The 23,782-nt window shown below is 40.5% G+C and overlaps 2 protein-coding genes across 3 annotated transcripts; one reads left to right on the top strand and one right to left on the bottom strand.

Annotated features, from left to right (window-relative positions):
* The first annotated feature begins 411 nt into the window (after nucleotides 1-411).
* uchl5 (ubiquitin carboxyl-terminal hydrolase L5) lies at nucleotides 412-10,442 on the top strand. Of its 2 annotated transcripts, none has more exons than XM_085138699.1 (11): nucleotides 412-606; nucleotides 1,015-1,078; nucleotides 1,155-1,260; nucleotides 1,752-1,877; nucleotides 3,202-3,263; nucleotides 3,462-3,592; nucleotides 3,847-3,910; nucleotides 3,999-4,101; nucleotides 9,012-9,125; nucleotides 9,262-9,413; nucleotides 9,986-10,442. In XM_085138699.1, the coding sequence occupies exons 1-11, from the start codon at nucleotides 531-533 to the stop codon at nucleotides 10,425-10,427; spliced, it is 1,440 nt and encodes a 479-aa protein (XP_084994825.1). In that variant the 5' UTR covers nucleotides 412-530; the 3' UTR covers nucleotides 10,428-10,442. The 2 variants fall into 2 exon arrangements, with proteins under 2 accessions (XP_084994825.1, XP_084994826.1); XM_085138700.1 differs by having other exon boundaries at nucleotides 418-606; nucleotides 9,262-9,360; nucleotides 9,986-10,248.
* A 9,798-nt stretch (nucleotides 10,443-20,240) lies between these two features.
* On the bottom strand, nucleotides 20,241-22,064 carry rgs2 (regulator of G protein signaling 2). The gene is made up of 5 exons (XM_085138704.1): nucleotides 21,931-22,064; nucleotides 21,738-21,815; nucleotides 21,581-21,642; nucleotides 21,213-21,379; nucleotides 20,241-21,069 (listed from the first exon to the last, which is right to left on the bottom strand). The coding sequence occupies exons 1-5, from the start codon at nucleotides 22,020-22,022 to the stop codon at nucleotides 20,875-20,877; spliced, it is 594 nt and encodes a 197-aa protein (XP_084994830.1). The 5' UTR covers nucleotides 22,023-22,064; the 3' UTR covers nucleotides 20,241-20,874.
* Nucleotides 22,065-23,782: the final 1,718 nt, after the last annotated feature.

Here is a 23,782-nt window from a genome sequence, read left to right on the forward strand (position 1 = left end):
AAGAAGTTCCTGAATCTTTGACTTTAGAGCTAGACATTGAATTCATTAAATTAGTAAATAATAATTACTACAAAAAATAGAGTGAATAATGATTTTCACATATTAAATATGAAGGAAATTCCGTTATAAGGTCGCAATGTGTCCCTTCTACAAAGGGCGCTCCATATGTCAATTCTTCACCTCACATGAGGGCGGGTACTGGTTGTCGTGCCGGGAGAAAGAGATTGTTTTTATTATTTCTATATTTGTTTTTATACATTTATTTCTTTTAACAATGTAGTCACGGATGTTGTTAATAGGATGTTAGTAATCGAATTATTATTTTTTTCCTTTGCCAATTAAACCATTCCCGTGCGTTGTACGCTGTGAAACAAAACGCGCGTAACCATCGCGTCCACATTGCGCCGCATCACGGTGAGGTCATTGTCGTGCTGCGGTTAAATTAGCCTGGCTAACGGGAGCAGTGCACTGCTAAGCTATTAGCATTTCGTTTATGTGCGCTGTAGGCTGAATAAGTAACAGTGTGAAGGATGTCTGGAAGTGCAGGAGAGTGGTGTCTCATGGAGAGCGACCCCGGGGTTTTCACGGAGCTCATAAAAGGTTTCGGTGAGTGACTCGTAGGGTGACGCTAGCGGCTCATTGCATGTAACGTGGCTGTCTCGACAAGCTAGCTAGGTGGTTAACTGGAAACAATAAAGCTAACAGTAGCTTCCAAATTGCTACTTCTTACTTTTGTATTGCAACAGGAATTTTTTTTTACATACTGTGCATCTTTATTACACCTTAATGTTGAATGATTTGCATGTAATAATTGGGTCGCTACTTTAATTAGGCGAGCTAAATAGCTAGCATTACTCAGCGTTCAAAACAACGCGCGTGAAAGCAACCCCTTGGACATGTGTCGTGCATTCTCAGCTGTCAGACTACAAATGCTTTCGCTCTGTTAGTTAATGGTTACTTGAACGGTAATTAGCAATGTAAATAAATGTTCGCTGCTTCACTTGTCATTGTCAGGCTGCAGAGGAGCCCAGGTTGAAGAGATATGGAGTATGGAGCCAGAGAACTTTGAAAACTTGAAGTATGTTCATCTACACCTCTTATCTTGCATGCCTCTGCTAAAGACAGGTCTTTTTAATGTATGTGTTTTGTTACAGACCCGTTCACGGGTTGATTTTCCTGTTTAAGTGGCAGCCTGGTGAAGAGCCAGCAGGATCAATTGTCCAGGATTCAAGACTTGATCACATCTTCTTTGCCAAGCAGGTACTCTTAGCATCACAATTAATGTCCCTGGGTTCATTTAGATGCATTTGACTCACTATCTTCACTGCAGAAGCAATGCATTTTCCAGTTAGTTAGTGTTGGTGGCGCTTACCAGACGAGAAATGAAGTGGCTCTGCAAAAGGCTCTAGTTCATGCACATTGGAAAATGAATGAGATCATAAATTGCAGCACATCTTACTTGGCTGGATAAATCTCACTAAGCCCACACCAAAGAATGCTGCTCCTCAGTGTAAAAAAAAAAAAAAAAAAAAATTATATATATATATATATATATATATATATATATATATATATATATATATCTTGAGCTACCTGATCTGCAGAAAATGTTTGAAGTTATCGTTTTTTTGTTAAATGTTTATGTTCATTATGTTTATGATCAACATGCAGATCCCACTTCCAGTCTCGTGTCATAGTTTGTTTTTAATTGGTCTATTTATTTTGTGCCTCTCTGATCTGTGTGTTTTCAGGTCATTAACAACGCTTGTGCCACCCAGGCCATCATCAGCGTTTTGCTCAACTGCTCTCATCCTGACATGTTGCTCGGCGATACGCTGACAGAGTTCAGAGAGTTTTCACAGAGTTTTGATGCAGCTGTACGTCAATGGTATTTTTGTCTCAAATCCAAATTAAAAAAAAAAAAATTAAAAGAGGAAGGGGAAAAATCTAACCGAAAAATAGATTTCAAGACATTTTATTATTTTATACATTTTATGAGATGACTCAGCCATCTGTCCTTCAGATTGTCATGAGAACCATACTGACTCAGTATAGTTTTTTTGTTGTTGTTGTTTTGGGTTTTTTTTTAATCGCATAAAGAGGAAAAAAGAAAACATTTTCAGCAGCATTGTAGTGTAGCGGTTAGCACTGTTGCTTCACAGCAAGCTAGTCCTAGGTTTGAACAGCCATCGCGTACCCAGGGCTTTTTGGTGTGGAGCTCTGTTTTTCTGTGCAAGTTCTCCCCTGGTGCCCAGGTTTCCTCCCACAGTTCAAAGGCATGTGTGGGTTTGGGTCATGTGTGATTCTAAATTGGCAGTAAGTGTGAATGTGAGCGTAAATGATTGTCAGTCTTGTGACAGTCTGGTGACCTGTCCTGGGCATAGATAGCCTTTTAGCTAGTCTTTCACACTATGAGAGCCGGGATAGGCTAATATTTTTGTTGGGAAGCCTTAGCTACTCGAAGCACTTAAGACTACAAGCCACATTTTACCCATGTATACATCGGTTTGCACTCTAGACTCTGAGCGCTCACACCCATGACCACCTTAGAGTCACCATTTAAAATGAAATGCATGTCTGTGGATTGTGGGGGAAAAATGAATACCCAACCACACTGAGAACATGCAGACTCCACAAAGAGAAATCCCAGCTAATCCACAGACTAGATTAGGAGTTATTCATGGACCACAGCAGTATTCTTGGGCAAGATTCATTTATTGGAGTCTTAGTGTTGGATAGAAAGCACATAGACAAGGGAAAGAAACACTTGTAGAATGAGACATGTTGTATAAAACACTCGAGTTGAGTATAAAAGTGCTACATAAGAACCAGTCCATTTACCATTTTAAAGATGTTAACTTTAAGATGTTTAACTGTATCATTGTCAAAGTTCATGCATTTGTAACAAAGATCAGTTCAAAATGCAACAAGATCTGAGGATTATGTTTTTAATTGTATACGGACCTTGGCCTCTATAGACAGACATGGGAAGGCTCGGCGGCTCCACAATCATGTTGACACATTGTTCTAATGAACAGTAGCATCAGTCTGTTTATTATATGTACTATACGTTGGTAGCAGTCAGTAATATAATAATTTACTGTAATGACTTGTTAACAAGCTATTTAAACACATGATGAGAAAAGAATTAAGTGGTGTCTTGTGACGACCCGTAAAATCAGCATCTTCTCCTCTCCTCAGATGAAAGGTTTGGCTCTCAGCAACTCAGAAGTGATCCGACAAGTTCACAACAGCTTTGCCAGGTGAGGCTCTGCTCCTGTCATTTCCAGCTGGGGAAAATGAAAAATAAAAGAGATTGGTCGATTTGTTTGCCAGTGGACGAGTGTGCCTTTTTTGTAAGACGGGCAAATGTGAGAGTCACTTCTGTTCTGTCCTGCATCCTCGCTTACTCGATAATTTGTGTATAAGGTTTTTTGTAATTGTGTTTTTTGCATTTGCAGACAGCAAATGTTTGAATTTGATGCAAAGTCTTCGGCGAAGGACGAGGACGCATTCCACTTTGTGAGCTACGTTCCTGTAAATGGCAGGCTATATGAGCTGGACGGGCTTCGAGAGGGGCCGATCGACCTGGGTAAGCAGAAAAATGTCATTTGTTATTTTTTTCATTATGGTTTTAACAGCTTAGTACAAACTGACAGTTTAATGTTTAAAGTCCCTCGGTGTGCAGCCCTGCTGTGCACAGCTGATTTTTGTCTTCTTGGCTGTGCTCCATTCCTCATAAAGCTGCCTGGTTTTTTTTTTATGATGATGTAGAGTGCGTGCTTGGGGTTAGTGCAGGTGTCAGTGTATGTGCTATTATTTTTTTTTCCTGTTTTTTGTCACCAGGTGCATGCAACCAGGATGACTGGATCAGCGCAGTCCGCCCTGTGATTGAGAAAAGAATACAGAAGTAAACATTGTGTGTTGTACATGTATTTCAGGAACGGCTTGTGTTAACCAGATACTTTGTAATTACACGTCATTGTTTCCTTCTTCAGGTACAGTGAGGGTGAGATCCGGTTCAACCTAATGGCCATCGTGTCTGACAGAAAAATTATATATGAGAGGAAAATTGCAGAGCTCCAGGCCCAGCTTACTGAGGTGAGAGGCAGTGAAAGGGGTTGAATCCAGTGAAGACGTGACAGAGAATCATTTTTTATTCTGTTGCTTTCTGCCTCTGAGGCAACCTGTATAATGCGTCAGCAGCTTTCAAAAGTTGGAGATCATAAAGCTCTGCTACACTGGAAGTGAACAGAAAGAAAGAAATGAGGCAAGAAATGTTTTGTGGACTTCATCTATTCTTTTATTTTTTTTCCCCATAAGTAATACGATGGGTCAGAGAGGTTGTCTGTCATGTTGATGGACAGGGTTGTAAAAATTCTGTCATCTCATTTACCCCATTTAATTTTTTTATTTTTTTTGATAACAGGAAATACTTAATAACATTGCAATTTCAAACCCAGCTGAACCAAAATAACATGCAACACAGAGTCCGCTTATGGGGATATGCAACCGAAACAGACTGCACATGTGTCATGTTGTTATTACAACAGGCAAAAATGGACTGAAGCACAGTGCTTGCTTGAATATAAACAAATATAGCAGGGATGTTGCTGCAGAGGAAATTACGGGTAGGGGTATAAACGGTATATGGTAGAAACGATATAAATTTGGCCAACGGTAGAGATTTTTACTATACCACTCTACCACGATAGTTGATGATGCCATCAAGCTGCGCCTGTTTTGGTGGAAAGCATTGCAGCGGCTGCAAACAACATCATCTGCAAATTATGCCGGGCGACAGTCATAGCAAAGACACGAAGCACTTTTGGAATATGAGGAAAGCCAAAAACTGCGCTTCCTCCACTTCCGTACCATTGATTCATTAATGCTGAATTCTCTCGCAGCTGTTCTATTCCCATGTTGTTGCAGTATATCAATGACTAACCTCATATTGTGGATGGATTATCTCATTTGTTCTCCTGACTGAAATTTGGTCCGTTTATAGCCTCTAACCACCAGAAACCCTCATGTTAACTTTTATCGAGTGGAAAAAAGTTAGCATTCATCCTTCAGCTTCACTGTGCTAATGTTATGCTAACATAGCTGTTTTGCACGTAGGACATCATTATATACCAGCTAGCCCATCTTTAGTAACCCTACAAATGTCACTGCTTAGTTTTCTGTCTTCATTTATGTTGGAAGTGATAGCAGAGCTGTACGTTTTCATTTTTTCAGATATCTCTGTTAGAACATGCTATATCATGATTAGGTGGAAGCTAGCGAGCTAACTTCCTGCTAACTTCTAACTCTGTTGAGTTGAATAAATTCTGTTTTCATGGATGCCTGGATGTTGAACTTAATTGTTACACCTGGTAAAGCAGCAACGCTGATCATTTTATTAAAGATGAAATAATTTAGACAGTTTTTAACTCTCAATGATGCCACAGTGTTCGTTTGACTTTGGGACCTGAAGCAGACGGAGTTTTGGACCCAGATTACTCCGCGAGGCTCCTCATTACGGCAGCCATAATGCTCCAACAATCCATCAGGCGGTGTGGCTTTGTAGCTTACCAAAATCGTACTAAAACATTTTTGAGTGCCGTGTACCACATAAAATCTGTTTGAGGTCAGTAAGCACAACCAGAATTCATACATAAGGCACACTGTCAATTTTTGAGAAAATTAAAGAATTTTAAGTGTGCCTTATAGTGTGTAAACATACGTTATACTGAAGAAAAGAATATATCGCAATATATATCGTTACCGCACATGCTTCAAATTATACCATGATATGGATTTTAGGCCATATCCCCCAGCCCTAGAGGAAATTCATTTGTCCCTCTTGTTTCAAAACAGCCGCAAAATAACCTCGAGAGAGGTTCCGAGCTCCATCTGAACCAACTTTCAAATGTACACTTCAAGTTTGAACTACAAAACATTCATAGCAGCGTATACTTTATTATTATTATTATTATTATTATTATTATTATTATTAGTCCTTTATTTATCCAGGTAAAAAGTGTCATTGAGATTAAAAATCTCATTTTCAAGAGAGACCTGGCTTCATGGCAACGAAAGTCAAAATACACATACCACATAAGTATATAACATTTAAAACAAATACAATATCTCATACCCATTTATATTCTTAATGCGGGAACGTTCTATAGATGTCCAAACATTTGTAGGGGCTAGCAACTAGCTGTGAAACAAACGTAAATTCTCAGTCTTCTCAAACAGGAAACAGACTTTTGTTGCTCTGCCTCGGTGGAAAAGCTACATGTTTAAAAGCTTTTTAAAAAACTCACTTTTTATATAAACAAATAAATTGAGATAAATGTGTAACTGTACATACTTGTGATTAATTTCAAACTGAATTTCTGTTATTACTGTGGCCGACCTGCAGTACCATCATGTCCCACCAGGGGGCCCCAACGCACACCTTAAATCAGTGCTGAAATGATGGGACTGAAGTACTGAAAACGTTTTACCTTTTGAATGAATATACAAGCAGAACGGCTGTAGAGGGGGAGAAACAACCCTATTAGGCTTACTGTGAAACAGAAGCTCTGCGGGCCACTTTGAGGCCCATCTATGTATTAGTACATAACGACAGCCTAACAGCTTTTTAAAATGGTAAAAGGAAAAGAAGCAAGCCGCTCTGAATTAAATTTAGGCTAAAGTCCGGCTGCGGATCTCTCCGTTCACTGCTAAGTTCTCCCTTCTCCTGTGTCACTTTTCCTTTTTTGGATGTGGAGCCCAAAGCTTGGGGAACGGAGCTTTTTGCCATTTATGTGTATACAGCTGTGCTCCCCACCACTGTCGAGGTTCAGGAAAGTTGAGACGATAAAGCATCAGGTGATGCACACATTCACTTTTGTGTCTGTATAAGCTCGACATCAGTCATCATCAATGATGAATAAAAATGAAATGCCCACTGTTCATTTTCATATTCATCTATTTTTTTTTCTTTGCCCCCCCCCCCTTATTAATTAAAAACCACAGTGAGCCACTGAAGATGAGCAGAGAGCATCATGTGGCTCTGGCTGTGGTTCAAGACTCCTTTTAGCTGTGAGTATTTATGTTCATTGGTTCAGGATCAGAGATTGCATCAAAAAGACAAGCGTGGAAAAGTTTTACATCGGCTGCTGGTTTACACGAGTAAAAACTAAAAGTTAACCCAACTTTTCAAACAACACAAGAACTGCATATCATCTTACAGTAATGGATACTCTGCTGAACATAACTGGCCTTTTCTCATTCCTTCTGTTTAATAGTGAGACAGTTCCTTTTTTTTAGTCTCTCTGCACAGAAATTTAGTTTCTTAAAGCTTTTGAAGGCAAACATTTGTAGGAACTTGTTTCAGAAAAGGAGTTTAAGACTGTCTACGGCTGATCTTTACGCTCTGACACTGGTTAAAATGTCAAACCTTATTCCACTGCTTGATAACGTATATTAGATAAAATATTGAGTTTACATGACCTGACATGAGTGAAAGATTTCATATTTATGAAATCAATGGGATTTCATGTTTATGAAAGGGGCTGCACAGATACATGAGCCAAACATGGATAGCAGCTTATCAGCAAATTGCCTGACATTTCTTTATCTGTTCACATTCAGTTAATGATTGGAAGTTTCTCAAAATCTGTGATTTGTAAAGGGTTATGGATTTTAAGTCCCGGCTCCCCCTTTTTAAGAGGGCGAATCTTTGAACTTCAAATTAAAATGAAAGAGTTGGAACAAATACAACTTGGCACCTTTTGCGCTGTTAGAAAGCGGCCTGTTTGTTGCTGTTGTGCTGACCTTTATTTAAATACAGTTCAGGCTAGGGCTGTGCGATATGACCAAAATCTCACATCCCGATATAAGACATCTATCGTCCGATAACGATATAAATCACAAAAATTTAACATTTTCTGTAAATTCTGTGAATCTCGGGCAGCTCGACGTGTGTGAAGTGTTTCCAGCTGGGCGCCACGTACCTGGAGTCGAGTGTTTTAACTGATGCATGAAAAGATACATTTTTAAACATAAGTTGTAACGGCCACCGTTTTCTTTGAGTATTTATTACACGGCGTGCTGCGGGGAAAAGCCTGTTCTAATGTTTGAGTCTAAGGTTTATTTTTTTAGCACCTGATGGCTCTTTTTTGCTTCTCATCCGTAAACATTCTGCAAACTCTTTCACGTGATTCAGTTTATTTTGAAAAGTCTCAACAGGATCTTGAGCTTTATTGTGAAAGGTTTATGTGGAAAATAAACAAGCGGACACGCGATGGTTTTACCGTCGTTGTTGCTAACGACAACGCATAAAAACAGGCGCTTGTCTGTCCGTAGTGTGGTTATATTAAATATAAGAGAAAGAGAGAACTTTAAGAAATTAATATAGCCACTACAGTGACCATCAAAACGGTGAAAAAATATTGCTGTAAACAGTTTATTTTGCAACACCACGAAACAAACGATAGCGTAAAATGAAACAATAGATGTTTTTATACCGTCATCCGATATATATTGTTATATCGAACAGCCCTAGTTCAGGCTGGTCCTGCTGACTGATCAGAATAGCAGGGCGTAGGTTTGAGCTGTTTTTATTTGGGTTTTCAAAGTGGGGCCTGCCAGAGAAGAGCAGGTGTCTTAAGAGAGTGATGAAAGAAAGCTGGCCTCTCTCTGATTGAAAGCTTTAGTCCGTTGCCATGGTCCTGTGCACTGTTATGGGATGTTGCTGTAACTAACCACACCTAACCTTCACAAAAGTTTTCTGAATGATGGGTGGAAGAATGTAAAAATGACTAAACATATTGTTCACTGCAGCTCATTATCTAGTGTCTTGCTTCTGTTAAGACTAATAAAATCGTTGCCTGTGTTATTTTTCCATATCTTGGTGATTAAAGCCGTTTGCAGAGGTTTAGCTGCTGCGTGCGTTTCATCTAAGTATCATTACCGTTTGTTCTGAGTGCAAGTATTCAGTGAGTGGACGGAAACCTTCTCCCGCCTTCTGTTTCCAGGATGAACCAATGGACACAGACCAGAGCAGCACGTTCCTCAGCTCCATCCAGTCAGAGATTGCCAAGTACCAGCTCCTTATTGAAGAAGAAAATCAGAAACTAAAAAGATATAAGGTGGGCCTCTTCTTCACTAATAATTTCATAATGTTGCATGTGACGGGTCTTACAGAAAGCCGGTCCATGAAGAAGTAATTCTCCTTCCAGAAAGATTGGTGGATGCGGATTTTTTATTTTTATTTTTTTCTTACAGATTGAAAATATTAGACGAAAGCACAACTACCTTCCTTTCATCATGGAGCTGTTGAAGACGCTGGCAGAGTACCAGCAGTTAATACCTTTGGTGGAGAAGGTAATTCCCCCCCACTTTCTCCAGCTTTCCACGGCCCTGTTTACTTTGAGCAGGCGAGTGTTCTCAGAAGACTCGAGTACTTTGACATTTTAAAACATTGTTCTTTTAACAAGCACGTTATTTTAATTAATAAGCCAAGTGCTGCCAGCAGGTAGCTTTTATGAGCATTGGAGGAGTGATAATGAAATACCTTTTCTTAATGTGAAGGGTCTCTGTGAATTAAGAATTCCCTTTTGAGATTTTGGTGAGGGCATTTCTTTAAGAACACGCTGATTAGTGAAACTGTGTAGAAAGCCAGACTGTAATTGGCTTTTGTGTCCACTAGGGGGCAAACTTGATTTGAAAAGTAGGCGCTGTCTTTCAGTGAAGTCATTTCTGTTTATTAATACAGGACCTTTTCATGGGAAATAACTTTTCATTTCATTAATTGATTCCAACTGGACAACAAAAACAGAAAATAAATGCATTTATTAATCTATTAGTAACTAGAGCATATGAGTTTAATTGTTGTGACTATGATAGTTTAATGGGAAATAACCAGAGGAATTATACAAAGAAATTATATGTGAAATGAGAAGGTCCTCCGTTGCTATTAATAAAAATGTCTCTGGGTTTGTTTCCCCAGGCGAAAGAGAAACAGAGTGCCAAAAAAGCCCAGGAGGCCAAGTGAACAAGAGCACACTATGATGTATACACACACACACGCCCATCCTGAACCCTACAGTCATCGCGCCCCCCCCCCCCCCCCCCCACACACACACACACACTGTACCTGTCACATATGTATTAATGACCGAAGATGGTCTGCAGCACACTCTCACCATGGCAACCCATTAAACCATCCAGAGACTGAGGACTGCCCTTCAGGTGTAGCTGAAAGACTGTCTGGCAAGGAAAAAAATAAAAATCATGTGTCCATCAGCGCTAATGCATGCTCGAAGGAAAACTGTTATCAAATGATGTTCTGTCTTATTTTCATAATAAAAATGTCTAGATGTTTGTGGACTGCTTGCTTTTATGGACCTGTATTATGCGTTCCCCTGATGTTTAGATGTGTCTGCAGATAGTTTACCCATCAGTGCTGTGTAGCTAAATTTCTAGTAGTGGATCTTTGGCTCCATCTGGTGGCGTAGCAGTGAAATAGCAGGGAATGTGTTTACTGTACTTCTTGAAGGCCGTGTATCAAGACTATTTTTTTTTCAAGGCTTTGTCATTTAATTAACGTAGTGGCACACTCGTACTACAGCTGTTTTTCTAAAAGAGCTCCTACTTAAGCAATCAGACATTCAGATCTTTGTTTTAGAGCTGGACCTGATGGGAGGACACAATCAAGCCGCGAGGTCCTTATAAGTGCATCATCAACAATGGACTGGAAATTTAATGACGTCTGTGTGGCTTTTGGATACATTCCCATTGCAGTGTTTTTTAACACTGAAGGCAAAGTATCTCCTCTTAATTTGTCAAGTAAATCAAATTTGGGACGGCGGTGTACAGAAATTGGCTGCGCTCGAACAGTGTGTGCGTCTAAAGGCCTGTGCAGACTGATGTATGTGCAGAGTGCTGACCAAAGTAGGACGTGGCCCGTTTCTAAATTTGGATCCAGCATTTACACACCTTTTGAGTACTCCTGGGATCTGATCCCAGTAGTCTGTTGCCATGATCGTCCATGGCAACAAATGAGAACCCACAGGTTTTACTACCAGTTTAGAGAGAGAGGCAAAGACAGTTTTATTTTCTTGCATCAAGCCATGTGGATCAGCAAAGGTGTTCACTATGATGACATACCAGTTTTGCGTTTGTGAATACCTTTACCAACACCCTGTGCTTTTTTTTTTTTTTTGGACTATCTGCTGCTGTGTACACTAATTGCCATTGTTTTTTCACACCTACTGTATCCATTATTTGGCTGTTGTCACAAAAATGAGTGTGATGATGTGGTAGATGGATGCAGATGTTAGATAAAAGAATTAAGATTCTAAAAATAGCCAGGCATCTGCGTAATGGAATGTGTGCTGGGTAAGTCTACTTTAAAGGTCAAGGCAAGTTTATTGGCACAGCTCATTATCACATACGATTCCTCAAAGGCCTTCAGAGGCCTGAAGCGATGACGTTTCCATAATCAGACATGGACAAAATGTGCGGCAGAATAACATCAGCACTAGGACACAATTCACTTTTTTGTATTCCCTTACTGTTAAATTTCTCGGTTGCTTTCTTTTTGTTCAGCCAGCATTTCAAAACCCAAAAGAACTCGATTTCACAGTGACGCATAAGCATTGAGAAACAGGAACCATCGAATGTTTGGCATTGTTTGTTGACTAAGATTAGGAAGATTCATAGGTTTTCATGATTAGTCTTTGGGGAAAAAATAGAAACTCTGGAAGAAATACTTCTGTAAAAAAGTTTTTTTCTCCTTTGACAACTAGATGTGCAAACTGTATAAAAAGTCTAGCAGTGCTTTGGAGATGTATCTATGGGCTAAACACAAAGCATTAGTTTACTTTGTTTTGGGGGGTTTATTTGTTTTCATTGAGCATTAACCTTCAGCTCACTCTTCAAACCAAGTGCAAGAAAGCAGCTTTCATCTGTTGTGGTGAAGAGAGCTAAAAATGAAAGCCAAGCATTGAAATTAAAGCTATTTACTGTAAATTTGTGTTTCTACCCTCACGTATATGGGCAGGAACTGTAGAAAGTCACCAACAGAAAACAGTCACAGATGCTAGAGGCGGAAATGGGCTTCTTCCGGAGGGTGTCGGGACATGCCCTTAGAAATAAGATAAGTCATTTGGGATGGACTTGGGGTAGAGTTGCTGCTCCACGTTGAAAGGAACCAGGGGATTTGAGTAGACACACCTTAGGCAAGGTGTTTCAGACATGTCCAGTCACTACGACATACTGGTTTCAAAGTACCTCAGGGGGTCTCCAAGGCAATGGAGGTCAAATAAATATGACGTGACTAGAAGAAATTTTCACCTAAATTACTGGTGTATCAAACATCTTTGGAGACTCCATATCCTAAACATCCCTCACCCCATAGATGTTCTGCAGTTTTATGGGAAAATGAATCCAGCACAAAAACAAAGAAAGAGCAGAGTTAAACGCACTGGTATAAAATCGCTGGCTGATGGTGCTCACATCACAGAGAACAGCAGAACATATGGTTCTGGAGAGCAGCTGCTTTAAAAGATGATTCCATCTCGTCACGACAGCAGGGCAGACGTCTGACAGAGAGAGCAGAAGCGAAGGTCTGGGTGTCTGGCCACTGTCAGCCACCACTGTGAGTTCACAGAAGGGGACTCTCCCTGCTGTCAGTCAGGCGGCCCTCTTCTCCTACACTTATAAATTTAAACATAAGGGGTTACTGTTACAGTGTGTGAACCCAACTGTACAAAAAGGAATGCAGTGTTCTAGGAAAGACGAGGAATGTTGTTGTTGGGCAACTGAACATGCTGCACGTTATCTAATTTCAATTCAATTCAATTCAATTCAATTTTATTTATATAGCGCCAAATCACAACAAATGTCGCCTCAAGGCGCTTCATAGATACAGAGAAAAGCCCAACAATCATATGACCCCCTATGAGCAAGCACTTTGGCGACAGTGGGAAGGAAAAACTCCCTTTTAACAGGAAGAAACCTCCGGCAGAACCAGGCTCAGGGAGGGGCGGCCATCTGCTGCGACCGGTTGGGGTGAGAGAAGGAAGACAGGATAAAGACATGCTGTGGAAGAGAGACAGAGATACAGAGAGGTCAATACAGAGAGGTCTGTTAATACATAGTGAGTGAGAAAGGTGACTGGAAAGGAAAAACTCAATGCATCATGGGAATCCCCCGGCAGCCTACATCTATTGCAGCATAACTAAGGGAGGATTCAGGGTCACCTGGTCCAGCCCTAACTATATGCTTTAGCAAAAAGGAAGGTTTTAAGCCTAATCTTAAAAGTAGAGATAGTGTCTGTCTCCTGAATCCAAACTGGAAGCTGGTTCCACAGAAGAGGGGCCTGAAAACTGAAGGCTCTCCCTCCCATTCTACTTTTAAATACTCTAGGAACAACAAGTAGGCCTGCAGAGCGGGAGCGAAGTGCTCTAATAGGGTGATATGGTACTACAAGGTCATTAAGATAAGATGGGGCCTGATTATTTAAGACCTTGTATGTGAGGAGCAGGATTTTGAATTCAATTCTGGATTTAACAGGAAGCCAATGAAGGGAAGCCAAAACAGGAGAAATATGCTCTCTCCTTCTAGTCCCTGTCAGTACTCTTGCTGCAGCATTTTGGATTAACTGAAGGCTTTTCAGTGAGTTTTTTGGACATCCTGATAATAATGAATTGCAGTAGTCTAGCCTGGAAGTAATAAATGCATGAACTAGTTTTTCAGCGTCACTCTGAGACAGGATATTTCTAATTTTAGAGATGTTGCGCAAATGGAAGAACGCAGTCTTACATATTTGTTTAATATGTGCGTTGAAGGACATATCCTGGTCAAAAATGACTCCAAGGTTCCTCACAGTGTTACTGGAGGCCAAGGTAATGCCATCCAGAGTAAGAATCTGGTTAGATACCATATTTCTAAGCTTTTCAGCGCCGAGTACAATGACCTCAGTTTTATCTGAGTTAAGAAGCAGAAAGTTAGTGGCCATCCAAGTCTTTATGTCTTTAAGACATTCCTGCAGTTTAACTAATTGGTGTGTGTTATCTGGCTTCATGGACAGATAGAGCTGGGTGTCATCTGCATAGCAGTGAAAATGTATGCTACAGTGGGGCAAAAAAGTATTTAGTCAGCCACCGATTGTGCAAGTTCCCCCACTTAAAATGATGACAGAGGTCAGTAATTTGCACCAGAGGTACACTTCAACTGTGAGAGACAGAATGTGAAAAAAAAAATCCATGAATTCACATGGTAGGATTTGTAAAGAATTTATTCGTAAACCAGGGTGGAAAATAAGTATTTGGTCAATAACAAAAATACAACTCAATACTTTGTAACATAACCTTTGTTGGCAATAACAGAGGTCAAACGTTTACTATAGGTCTTTACCAGGTTTGCACACACAGTAGCTGGTATTTTGGCCCATTCCTCCATGCAGATCTTCTCAAGAGCAGTGATGTTTTGGGGCTGTCGCCGAGCAACACGGACTTTCAACTCCCGCCACAGATTTTCTATGGGGTTGAGGTCTGGAGACTGGCTAGGCCACTCCAGGACTTTCAAATGCTTCTTACGGAACCACTCCTTTGTTGCCCGGGCGGTGTGTTTTGGATCATTGTCATGTTGGAAGACCCAGCCTCGTTTCATCTTCAAAGTTCTCACTGATGGAAGGAGGTTTTGGCTCAAAATCTCACGATACTTGGCCCCATTCATTCTGTCCTTAACACGGATCAGTCGTCCTGTCCCCTTGGCAGAAAAACAGCCCCATAGCATGATGTTTCCACCCCCATGCTTCACAGTAGGTATGGTGTTCTTGGGATGCAACTCAGTATTCTTCTTCCTCCAAACACGACGAGTTGAGTTTATACCAAAAAGTTCTACTTTGGTTTCATCTGACCACATGACATTCTCCCAATCCTCTGCTGTATCATCCATGTGCTCTCTGGCAAACTTCAGACGGGCCTGGACATGCACTGGCTTCAGCAGCGGAACACGTCTGGCACTGCGGGATTTGATTCCCTGCCGTTGTAGTGTGTTACTGATGGTGACCTTTGTTACTTTGGTCCCAGCTCTCTGCAGGTCATTCACCAGGTCCCCCCGCGTGGTTCTGGGATCTTTGCTCACCGTTCTCATGATCATTTTGACCCCACGGGATGAGATCTTGCGTGGAGCCCCAGATCGAGGGAGATTATCAGTGGTCTTGTATGTCTTCCATTTTCTGATGATTGCTCCCACAGTTGATTTTTTCACACCAAGCTGCTTGCCTATTGTAGATTCACTCTTCCCAGTCTGGTGCAGGTCTACAATTCTTTTCCTGGTGTCCTTCGAAAGCTCTTTGGTCTTGGCCATGGCGGAGTTTGGAGTCTGACTGGTTGAGGCTGTGGACAGGTGTCTTTTATACAGATGATGAGGTCAAACAGGTGCCATTCATACAGGTAACGAGTGGGGGACAGAAAAGCTTCTTACAGAAGACGTTACAGGTCTGTGAGAGCGAGGGATTTTCCTTGTTTGAGGTGACCAAATACTTATTTTCCACCCTGATTTACGAATAAATTCTTTACAAATCCTACCATGTGAATTCATGGATTTTTTTTTCACATTCTGTCTCTCACAGTTGAAGTGTACCTCTGGTGCAAATTACTGACCTCTGTCATCATTTTAAGTGGGGGAACTTGCACAATCGGTGGCTGACTAAATACTTTTTTGCCCCACTGTATGTCTTCTAATGATGCTGCCTAGGGGAAGCATGTATAATGTAAACAGAATTGGTCCTAGCACCGAACCCTGTGGAACTCCATAATTAACCTCAGTGTGTGAAGAGGACTCTCCATTTACATGCACAAATTGGAGTCTATTAGATAGATATGATACAAACCACTGCAGTGCAATACCTGTAATACCTACAGCATGTTCTAATCGCTCTAATAGAATATTATGGTCAACAGTATCGAATGCTGCACTAAGGTCAAGAAGGACAAGCACAGAGATGAGTCCACTGTCAGAGGCCATAAGAAGATCATTTGTAACCTTCAATAAAGCTGTTTCTGTGCTGTGATGAACTCTGAAACCTGACTGAAACTCTTCAAATAAACCATTCCTCTGCAGATGATCTGTTAGCTGTTTGACAACTACTCTTTCAAGGATTTTTGATATGAAAGGAAGGTTGGAGATTGGCCTATAATTAGCTAAGACTGCTGGGTCTAGAGATGGCTTTTTGAGTAAAGGTTTAACTGCAGCCACCTTGAAGGCCTGTGGTACATAGCCGATTATTAGAGATAGGTTGATCATATATAAGATCGAAGAATTAATCAATGGCAGGACTTCTTTGAGCAGTTTTGTAGGAATGGGGTCTAAAAGACACGTTGATGGTTTGGAGGAAGTAATTATTGAAGTTAACTCAGAAAGATCGATTGGAAAAAAAGAGTCTAACTTAACATCAATGAAACTAAGAGTAGCTGTAGATAATATTACATCTGTGGGATGATTATTGGTAATTTTTTCTCTAATGATAAAAATTTTATTTGTGAAGAAGTTCATGAAGTCATCACTAGTTAACGTTAAAGGGATGGTTGGCTCAACAGAGCTCTGACTTTTTGTCAGCCTGGCTACAGTGCTGAAGAGAAACCTGGGGTTGTTCTTATTTTCTTCAATCAGTGATGAGTAGTAAGCTGTTCTGGCTTTGCGGAGGGCTTTCTTATAAAGCAACAAACTATTTCTCCAGGCTAAATGATGATCCTCTAAATTTGTGACACGCCATTTCCTCTCCAGATTACGAGTCATCTGCTTTAGGGTACGTGTTTGAGAATTATACCACGGGGTCAGGTACTTCTGATTAGAGACCTTAGTTTTCACTGGAGCTACAGTATCCAGAGTCGTACGTAGTGAGGAGGTGAAATTATTAACAAGATAATCGACCTCTGTTGGGGTAGCGTTCAGATAGCTGCTCTGCTCTGTGTTGGTACAGGGCATTGACGATGATAACAGTGGCTGGATTATATTCTTAAACTTAGTTACAGCGCTTTCAGAAAGACATCTACTTTGATAAAGTCCACTCTCCACTGCTGCGTAATCAATTATTGTAAATGTAAATGTTATCAAGAAATGATCAGACAGGAGAGGGTTTTCAGGAAACACTGTTAAATGTTCAGTTTCTATGCCATATGTTAAAACAAGATCTAGAGTGTGATTAAAGTGGTGGGTGGGTTCTTTTACATTTTGAGAGAAACCAATTGAGTCTAACAACAGATTAAATGCCATGTTGAGGCTGTCATTTTTAGCATCTACATGGATGTTAAAATCACCCACAATAATTATTTTATCTGAGCTCAGAACTAAATTAGATATAAAGTCTGAGAAATCAGACAGAAACTCTGTGTAAGGCCCAGGTGGACGATAGATGATAACAAGTAAGACTGGTTTCTGAGTTTCACAGCTGGGGTGGACAATGCTAAGCATCAGGCTTTCAAATGAATTAAAAGTCTGTCTTGGTCTTTCATTAATTAATAGACTGGTGTGAAAAATTGCTGCCACACCACCCCCTCGACCTGTGCTTCGAGATTTCTGGTAGTTAGAATGACTCGGGGGTGTTGATTCATTTAAACTAACATAATCATCCTGCTGCAACCAGGTTTCTGTAAGGCAGAGTAAATCAATTTGTTGATCAATTATTAAGTCATGTACTAACAGAGACTTGGAGGAGAGAGACCTAATATTTAATAATCCACATTTCACTGTTTTACTCTTTGGTTCAGATGTGGATACTGTATTGTTCTTTCTTTGTGATTGTTTAAGTTGTTTGTTGCTGGTTTTTAGTTTGTTTTTTGTCTTTTTGGAAGCAGACACAGTCTCTATGGAGATGGGTTTTTGGGGGGGTAGCAGGAGGAGAGAAGCTGCAGAGAGGCGTGTAAGACTGCAACTCTGCTTCCTGGTCCCAACTCTGGATAGTCATGTTTTGAGGGGTTTAATAAATTTGTCGATATTTCTAGAAATGAGAGCTGCTCCATCCAAAGTGGGATGGATGCCATCTCTCCTAACAAGACCAGGTTTCCTCCAGAAGGTTTGCCAATTATCTATGAAGCCCACATCGTTTCTGGGACACCACTCAGACAGCCAGCAATTTAAGGAGAACATGCGGCTAAACATGTCACTCCTGGTCTGATTGGGGAGGGGACCAGAGAAAACTACAGAGTCCGACATTGTTTTGGCAAAGTTACACACCGATTCAATATTGATTTTAGTGACCTCCGATTGGCGTAACCGGGTGTCATTACTGCCGACGTGAATTATGATTTTATTGAATTTACGTTTACCCTTAGCCAGCAGTTTTAAATTTCCTTCAATGTCGCCTGCTCTGGCCCCTGGAAGACAATTGACTATGGTTGCCGGTGTCTCTAGCTTCACATGTCTGAGAACAGAGTCACCAATTACCAGAGTTTGACCCCCGGCGGGTGTGTCACCGAGTGGGGAAAAACGGTTAGACACATGAACGGGTTGGTGGTGTACCTGGGGCTTCTGTTTAGGACTACGCTTCCTTCTCACCGTTACCCAGCCTTTCCCCAGCTGCTTGGGGTCTGCCGGGGAACAGCTAGCGGGGCCTACGCTATCTTCGGCTGCACCAGCTACAGGGGCCTGGCTAGCTAAGGGTGAGAGCAGGGTGCAAAGCCGAGTCTCCAATTCAGTAATCCTGGCCTCCAGAGCTGCAAATATGCTACATTTGTTACAGATATCATTACTGCTAAAGGAGGCCGAGGAGTAACTAAACATCTGACACAATGAGCAAGAAAGTGCAGAAGGGACAGGTGAAGTAGCCATGGTGCTAACGGGTCGGCTACGAGCTAAGCTAGCGAAACAGTACAGAGACAGTGAGTGAATACTATAAATTAGGTAGTGAGTACACAGAAAGTGTGCTTCGGATGAAGCACGTGAAGATTATACTGTGAAAAAAGAATGTATTTAAAAGTTGTTAATTAAACTGCTAAGCAAATAAGCTACTCAGAAACACCACTGTGTTTGAGCAGGAACAGGAAGCGATACTATACCACAGAGCGAGCGAGCGAACACCAAGTGACAGCGCCACCGACTAATAAGTCTGACTGCTTTGTTAAATATTGTGAGGTATTTATCTCAGTAATCATTTGTTATTGCTATTTTAAACAAAGAATTTGGGATTTTAAAGATCCTCTAAAACTTTGTTTTGGTACGTATTTCTTCAGCATTTCAGCATACATTCATTTGTATTTTGAATGTAACACTTTCCTCGAGCTCGCATTACTGTGCACAACCTCGACATGCTGCACGAACTGGGAAACATAACTCGTATATAGAAAATGTATGGAAAGAAAATATAGAACAACTAAGGACGTATTTCCCTTGAGGCCTGGTGGAGACCAAAATTTGAGTTTAAAGACTAGAAACTAACTTATTGTATCAGTATGTTAGGTAACATGGCAGAAAGTAAAAAACCACCAACAAATGTGATTTCAATACTGCTGGTGTTAGCTAGCTAGCTAACACCAGTATTTTTAGGCACAGGTGTTCAAGTATGTGAAAATATCACCTTAGAGTAGAAGAATTTAGTATTATATGTGTTATATGTATATGATAATGTGTTCTGTCATGAACTCTGCAAATGCTGCATAAAAAGAGCTGGCGTGACAAAGGCAGTCATTATTTCCGTCAAGTCTTTCCTGTTTGAAACATTTGACGTTGGGTGTTGGGTCTGAGCCAAAAGTACTCTGTCAACACTTTGCAAAACGAGTACCTATGCTTTAATGTACATAGCGTACTACATTCAGTTGTAAGTATGCAAACTCAGACAAACTATATTTGACTATATTTATGCTGTAGTGTGGTTTAAAGCAACGGTATACTAAACACTTCGCACATATTAGCTTTGTACCTTGAAAAGATGTCGACTATGAGTTTTTCTTACAGGCCCCAGTTACCCCAAAAAATTAGCTTGGGCACAAGCTAGCCTCAGCTAGTTTATTTACGTCAGCTAGCTTTTTTTTTGTTTTAATTCATTATTTTAAAATTTACTGTTGAAGTGAGTTAAGAAAAGCTCACTCTGGCAGTAATGTAGATTTTACATTTCCGAGTAGTCTGCTAAAAGAGGATCCAGCTAGAGAGCTACCTTAAATCCCTTTTGCTGACGTACTACTTTTTCAGACAACTGGTGCATTCTTCAGTGCTACATATTTTGTGCATTAAACTGGTAAACAAACACATCCAGAACATTCCAGTGTTGAAGAAAACATTTTAATAACCAAACAGTCCAGCTGCTCAATGCTTAAATTCACATTAAACACATAGTGCAACATCACATATTTACAGTATCTTACAGTATCACAGTAATTTCAGGCCAAACATAGGCATTAGATGAAACTGTGTCATATAAATTACAATTGTAATTTTGTTTTAATGTAAACTGCTGCAACCAGCAGAGAAATGCAAACTAGAGTTACACGTGAGGTGTGTTTGACCGTACAAAGCCTTCAAATGGATACTGTGACAGAAAACACTTCCTGTCACTGTGTTTGGTTTGATGTAAGGTAAGAGATGCAGGCAAGTGTTTTGACTTTGAATGCAGTGGAACTAGATCTGCATCATTGGTCAAATTGTCTATTGGTATTGAAAAGAAGGTTCAGGTAATGGCTCAGTGATAAAAGCTTAGCATTAGTCCCATCTGCTTGAGACGTTGAGAGCTCTTGACAGCACTTTGCATTTTCCACACTCGTCCGTTAATGTTTATGCTACGAATTTGCATTCAGCTGTATTATACCGAGGTAGCGCCTGGAATGAACACGGTGGACAGTCTATTTACAGTCACAGGGGTAAGCAAATGACTCCACAAGTGGGTGTCTAGTTATGCTAGGACTTAACGTCCATGTCCTCTCTTGCTGCAGCTGCATACAGTTCTTTGTAGAGGTCAGAGCTGATAAACCTGGGGTAAGAGTTGTTTTCCATCAGGTTGTAGATTTTCCTCTGAGCTACCAGGAAGCTAGTTGCAGTGGGCTTGTGGAGACTCTGTGCGATGGCATTTTTGGTGTGGAAATCCAAGTTGACCTGTGACCAAAGACAAAACATCCAGAATGAGCCTTTGACCCCCATTTTAACAAAGAATATCTTTATTATTAAAAGTGTGTGAATTCTGATTAAAATCAGCTTAAAAAGAACAAACAAATCCGAAGCCATCTGTTAGCCGTTACCTCCTTTGGCGCTTCACTTTTAATGAACTCCTCGTAAATGCGGTTTGCCTTGGACGCCATTTCCTTCCGTGACTTGATCTTCTTGAACTCCTCGCAGGCCGACCAAAAGTCAATGTTCTCATCGCAAAATTCGGACCTCAGAAAGATACAAAATGCAATTTTCCCATCTGCGTGAGAGATACAGAGAGGGAGAAGAGAAAGATTAGAAAACTACTTCCGTCACACCTACTGGCTCTTTGCCCATTCATGTAGGTGAAAGGAGTGCCAGCTTTGTTTTACTGATGACTATAAAAAGATTTCATTCGGCTCACAGTAACCGTGTAACCTTAGTGACTCAATGTGCCAATAGAAGCGTGAATGATACTTACATTTATGACTGAGCAGCTTGTCAAGCGACTGCGCCCATTGGTTCATGTCATCTACGCTTGGCCTGAGGGTAAAGAACGCAGCTCACGTAAGTGAAATTTGATACATTAAATCCACAGAAATCATTTTAAAACAACTTGTAAAACAAACAGGGCTTACCGGCAGAGTCTGTTTTTCACACGCTGTGTAGAATTTGTCTTCAGGAGAAGTCGTATTCTGTTCCTCCAGTTTTTCCTCCTTTATAAAAGAAAATTTAAAAACAGAGTTCACTCATCTGCTTTTAAAGATGTGCAATTCTTTTACAAGAACATAGTGACCAGGAACGTGCTCATTAAACAATGCATCAACTTACTTGATCTCCTTGTCTGCGGCCAGCTCTGTTGGTTTCATGCAGTCAGTAAATGCCATGTTTGGGGATGACACACTAGCAAGGTTCTCTCTCATTGTTCAGTCCTCCTCTCTTTCTCCCTCTTGACTTGTCTGGCAACTTTATAGCTCAGAATCATGCGTCGCAGCAAGGCGGAACTAGAACGGCGGGTCTGTAATGTGATTGGCTCTTCCTGAGTAAACAGCAGCTCGCCCCGCCGTGACTCTCAGCCCGAAGCAACGATAGGCTGACACTGCATAAATATTCCCTCCCTGAGTTGCCTGCGGGCTTCCATTTTTAAGAGTAAGGTCAAGACGTGACGTATATAGCACACTCAGTGCCCCTGTTCTTAAAATAAAGTTGTGTTGGGAGAGTAATGGAACTTTTCTCTTCTTTTTCTTCTTCCCCCCTGTGTTTATAGCCAGACACAATCACAATATCTTTAAGACTGTAATTGGTGAGTTGAAAACGAATAGATGAAACAGGTGATTCATTGTTACAAACACTACCTTCTGTGTTGATGTTTAATTAATTACTCATAGAGGGTGTGGATCAGTCACTTCGCATCCTGACTCCTGTCTTGATGGCATGTTAGATATGGGCAAGTTGGAACAAACGTGACGATGTAATATCCTCTTACCTCTTAGGTAGAAATGTAGGAATGTTTTCATTCCTCACATTATATTCTAATAAAAAAGCTTTAATTGAGTCCACCAGTAAACTTTAAGTGGTTACCGCCGGTATTGTTATAAAGCTCAAAAAAGGTTTACTTGTTTTTAAAGCATAACCTTATCTAGAGGGGAGTACTACCTGCTTCACTTGTGTGTTTTAGTCAGTTAGAAACACAGTAGTTAAGGAACTGACCATTTATAGCAGAAGGTTACGGAGGCGAGATTTAGTGGATAAGGCCGTGCCTTTTGAGGGAGCTCTCAGAGGGATCTGAGCTGCAGTAAGCTGCTGCTAAAGAACTGATCCGCCTTCACCAAACACATGCTCAAACATGAGATTTTATTAAAGCGAAGACAGCCAAAAACTTTCAACACCAGAGGCAGAGATCTGAGTAGCACTCCAGCCCAATTATGTTAGCACGGAGGTATCAGCAGTCACATGTGAGAGATTCAACTTATCAAAGCTTTCTCAGGCACCACTATGAATACCAAAGAATAACGCTGGTGACTGATCAGACACGAGATTACAAAGTATGACTGAGGTATCTGATACTGATCACGCTGAGATTCCTGTCAGGAGTCTTTCACTGATACTCGATTAGATTTTATATAAAACATGGATACAGCCACCATGAGCCCACACACACGATTGGCATGCTGATTTGACTAGCAAGACACAGGCTTGTTTACTGGAAAAACTAAACAGTAGACTCCTTAGAACTGTTGCTCAGTAAGAAAAAAATGACATCCATGTCACCCTGAGCCTCAAGGCCTTAATTAGTCATAACTTTAATGTGTAAAACAATTTAAATGTGTAGCTTATATCTATCTATCTATCTATCTATATATATATATATATATATATATATATATATATATATAACCATCCTTGTAAATGTTAATGTTATCAGCATTAATTTGCGCTTGTAGGCTGTCTGTGAGATGTATGCATGTAACTCAAGCATATAGCTCTTAGCCGCTAACATTTTATTTTCTACCTAGTATTTAAATGTTTTCTCTTAGGGTAAAGCCTATTCTTTTTCTTTGGTCTTTTTTTTTTTGCTTTCTGTCTTTTAATCATTTTCTTCAAGCAGCCACGAGCTAGCACTGGAAACTGAATTGATATGAGCTCACTTTTGAGCCAGAAAAAAATTCAATGTTGCTAGCAA

This window comes from Neolamprologus multifasciatus, chromosome 17, assembly GCF_963576455.1.
Source record: "Neolamprologus multifasciatus chromosome 17, fNeoMul1.2, whole genome shotgun sequence".
Lineage (NCBI taxonomy): Eukaryota > Metazoa > Chordata > Actinopteri > Cichliformes > Cichlidae > Neolamprologus > Neolamprologus multifasciatus.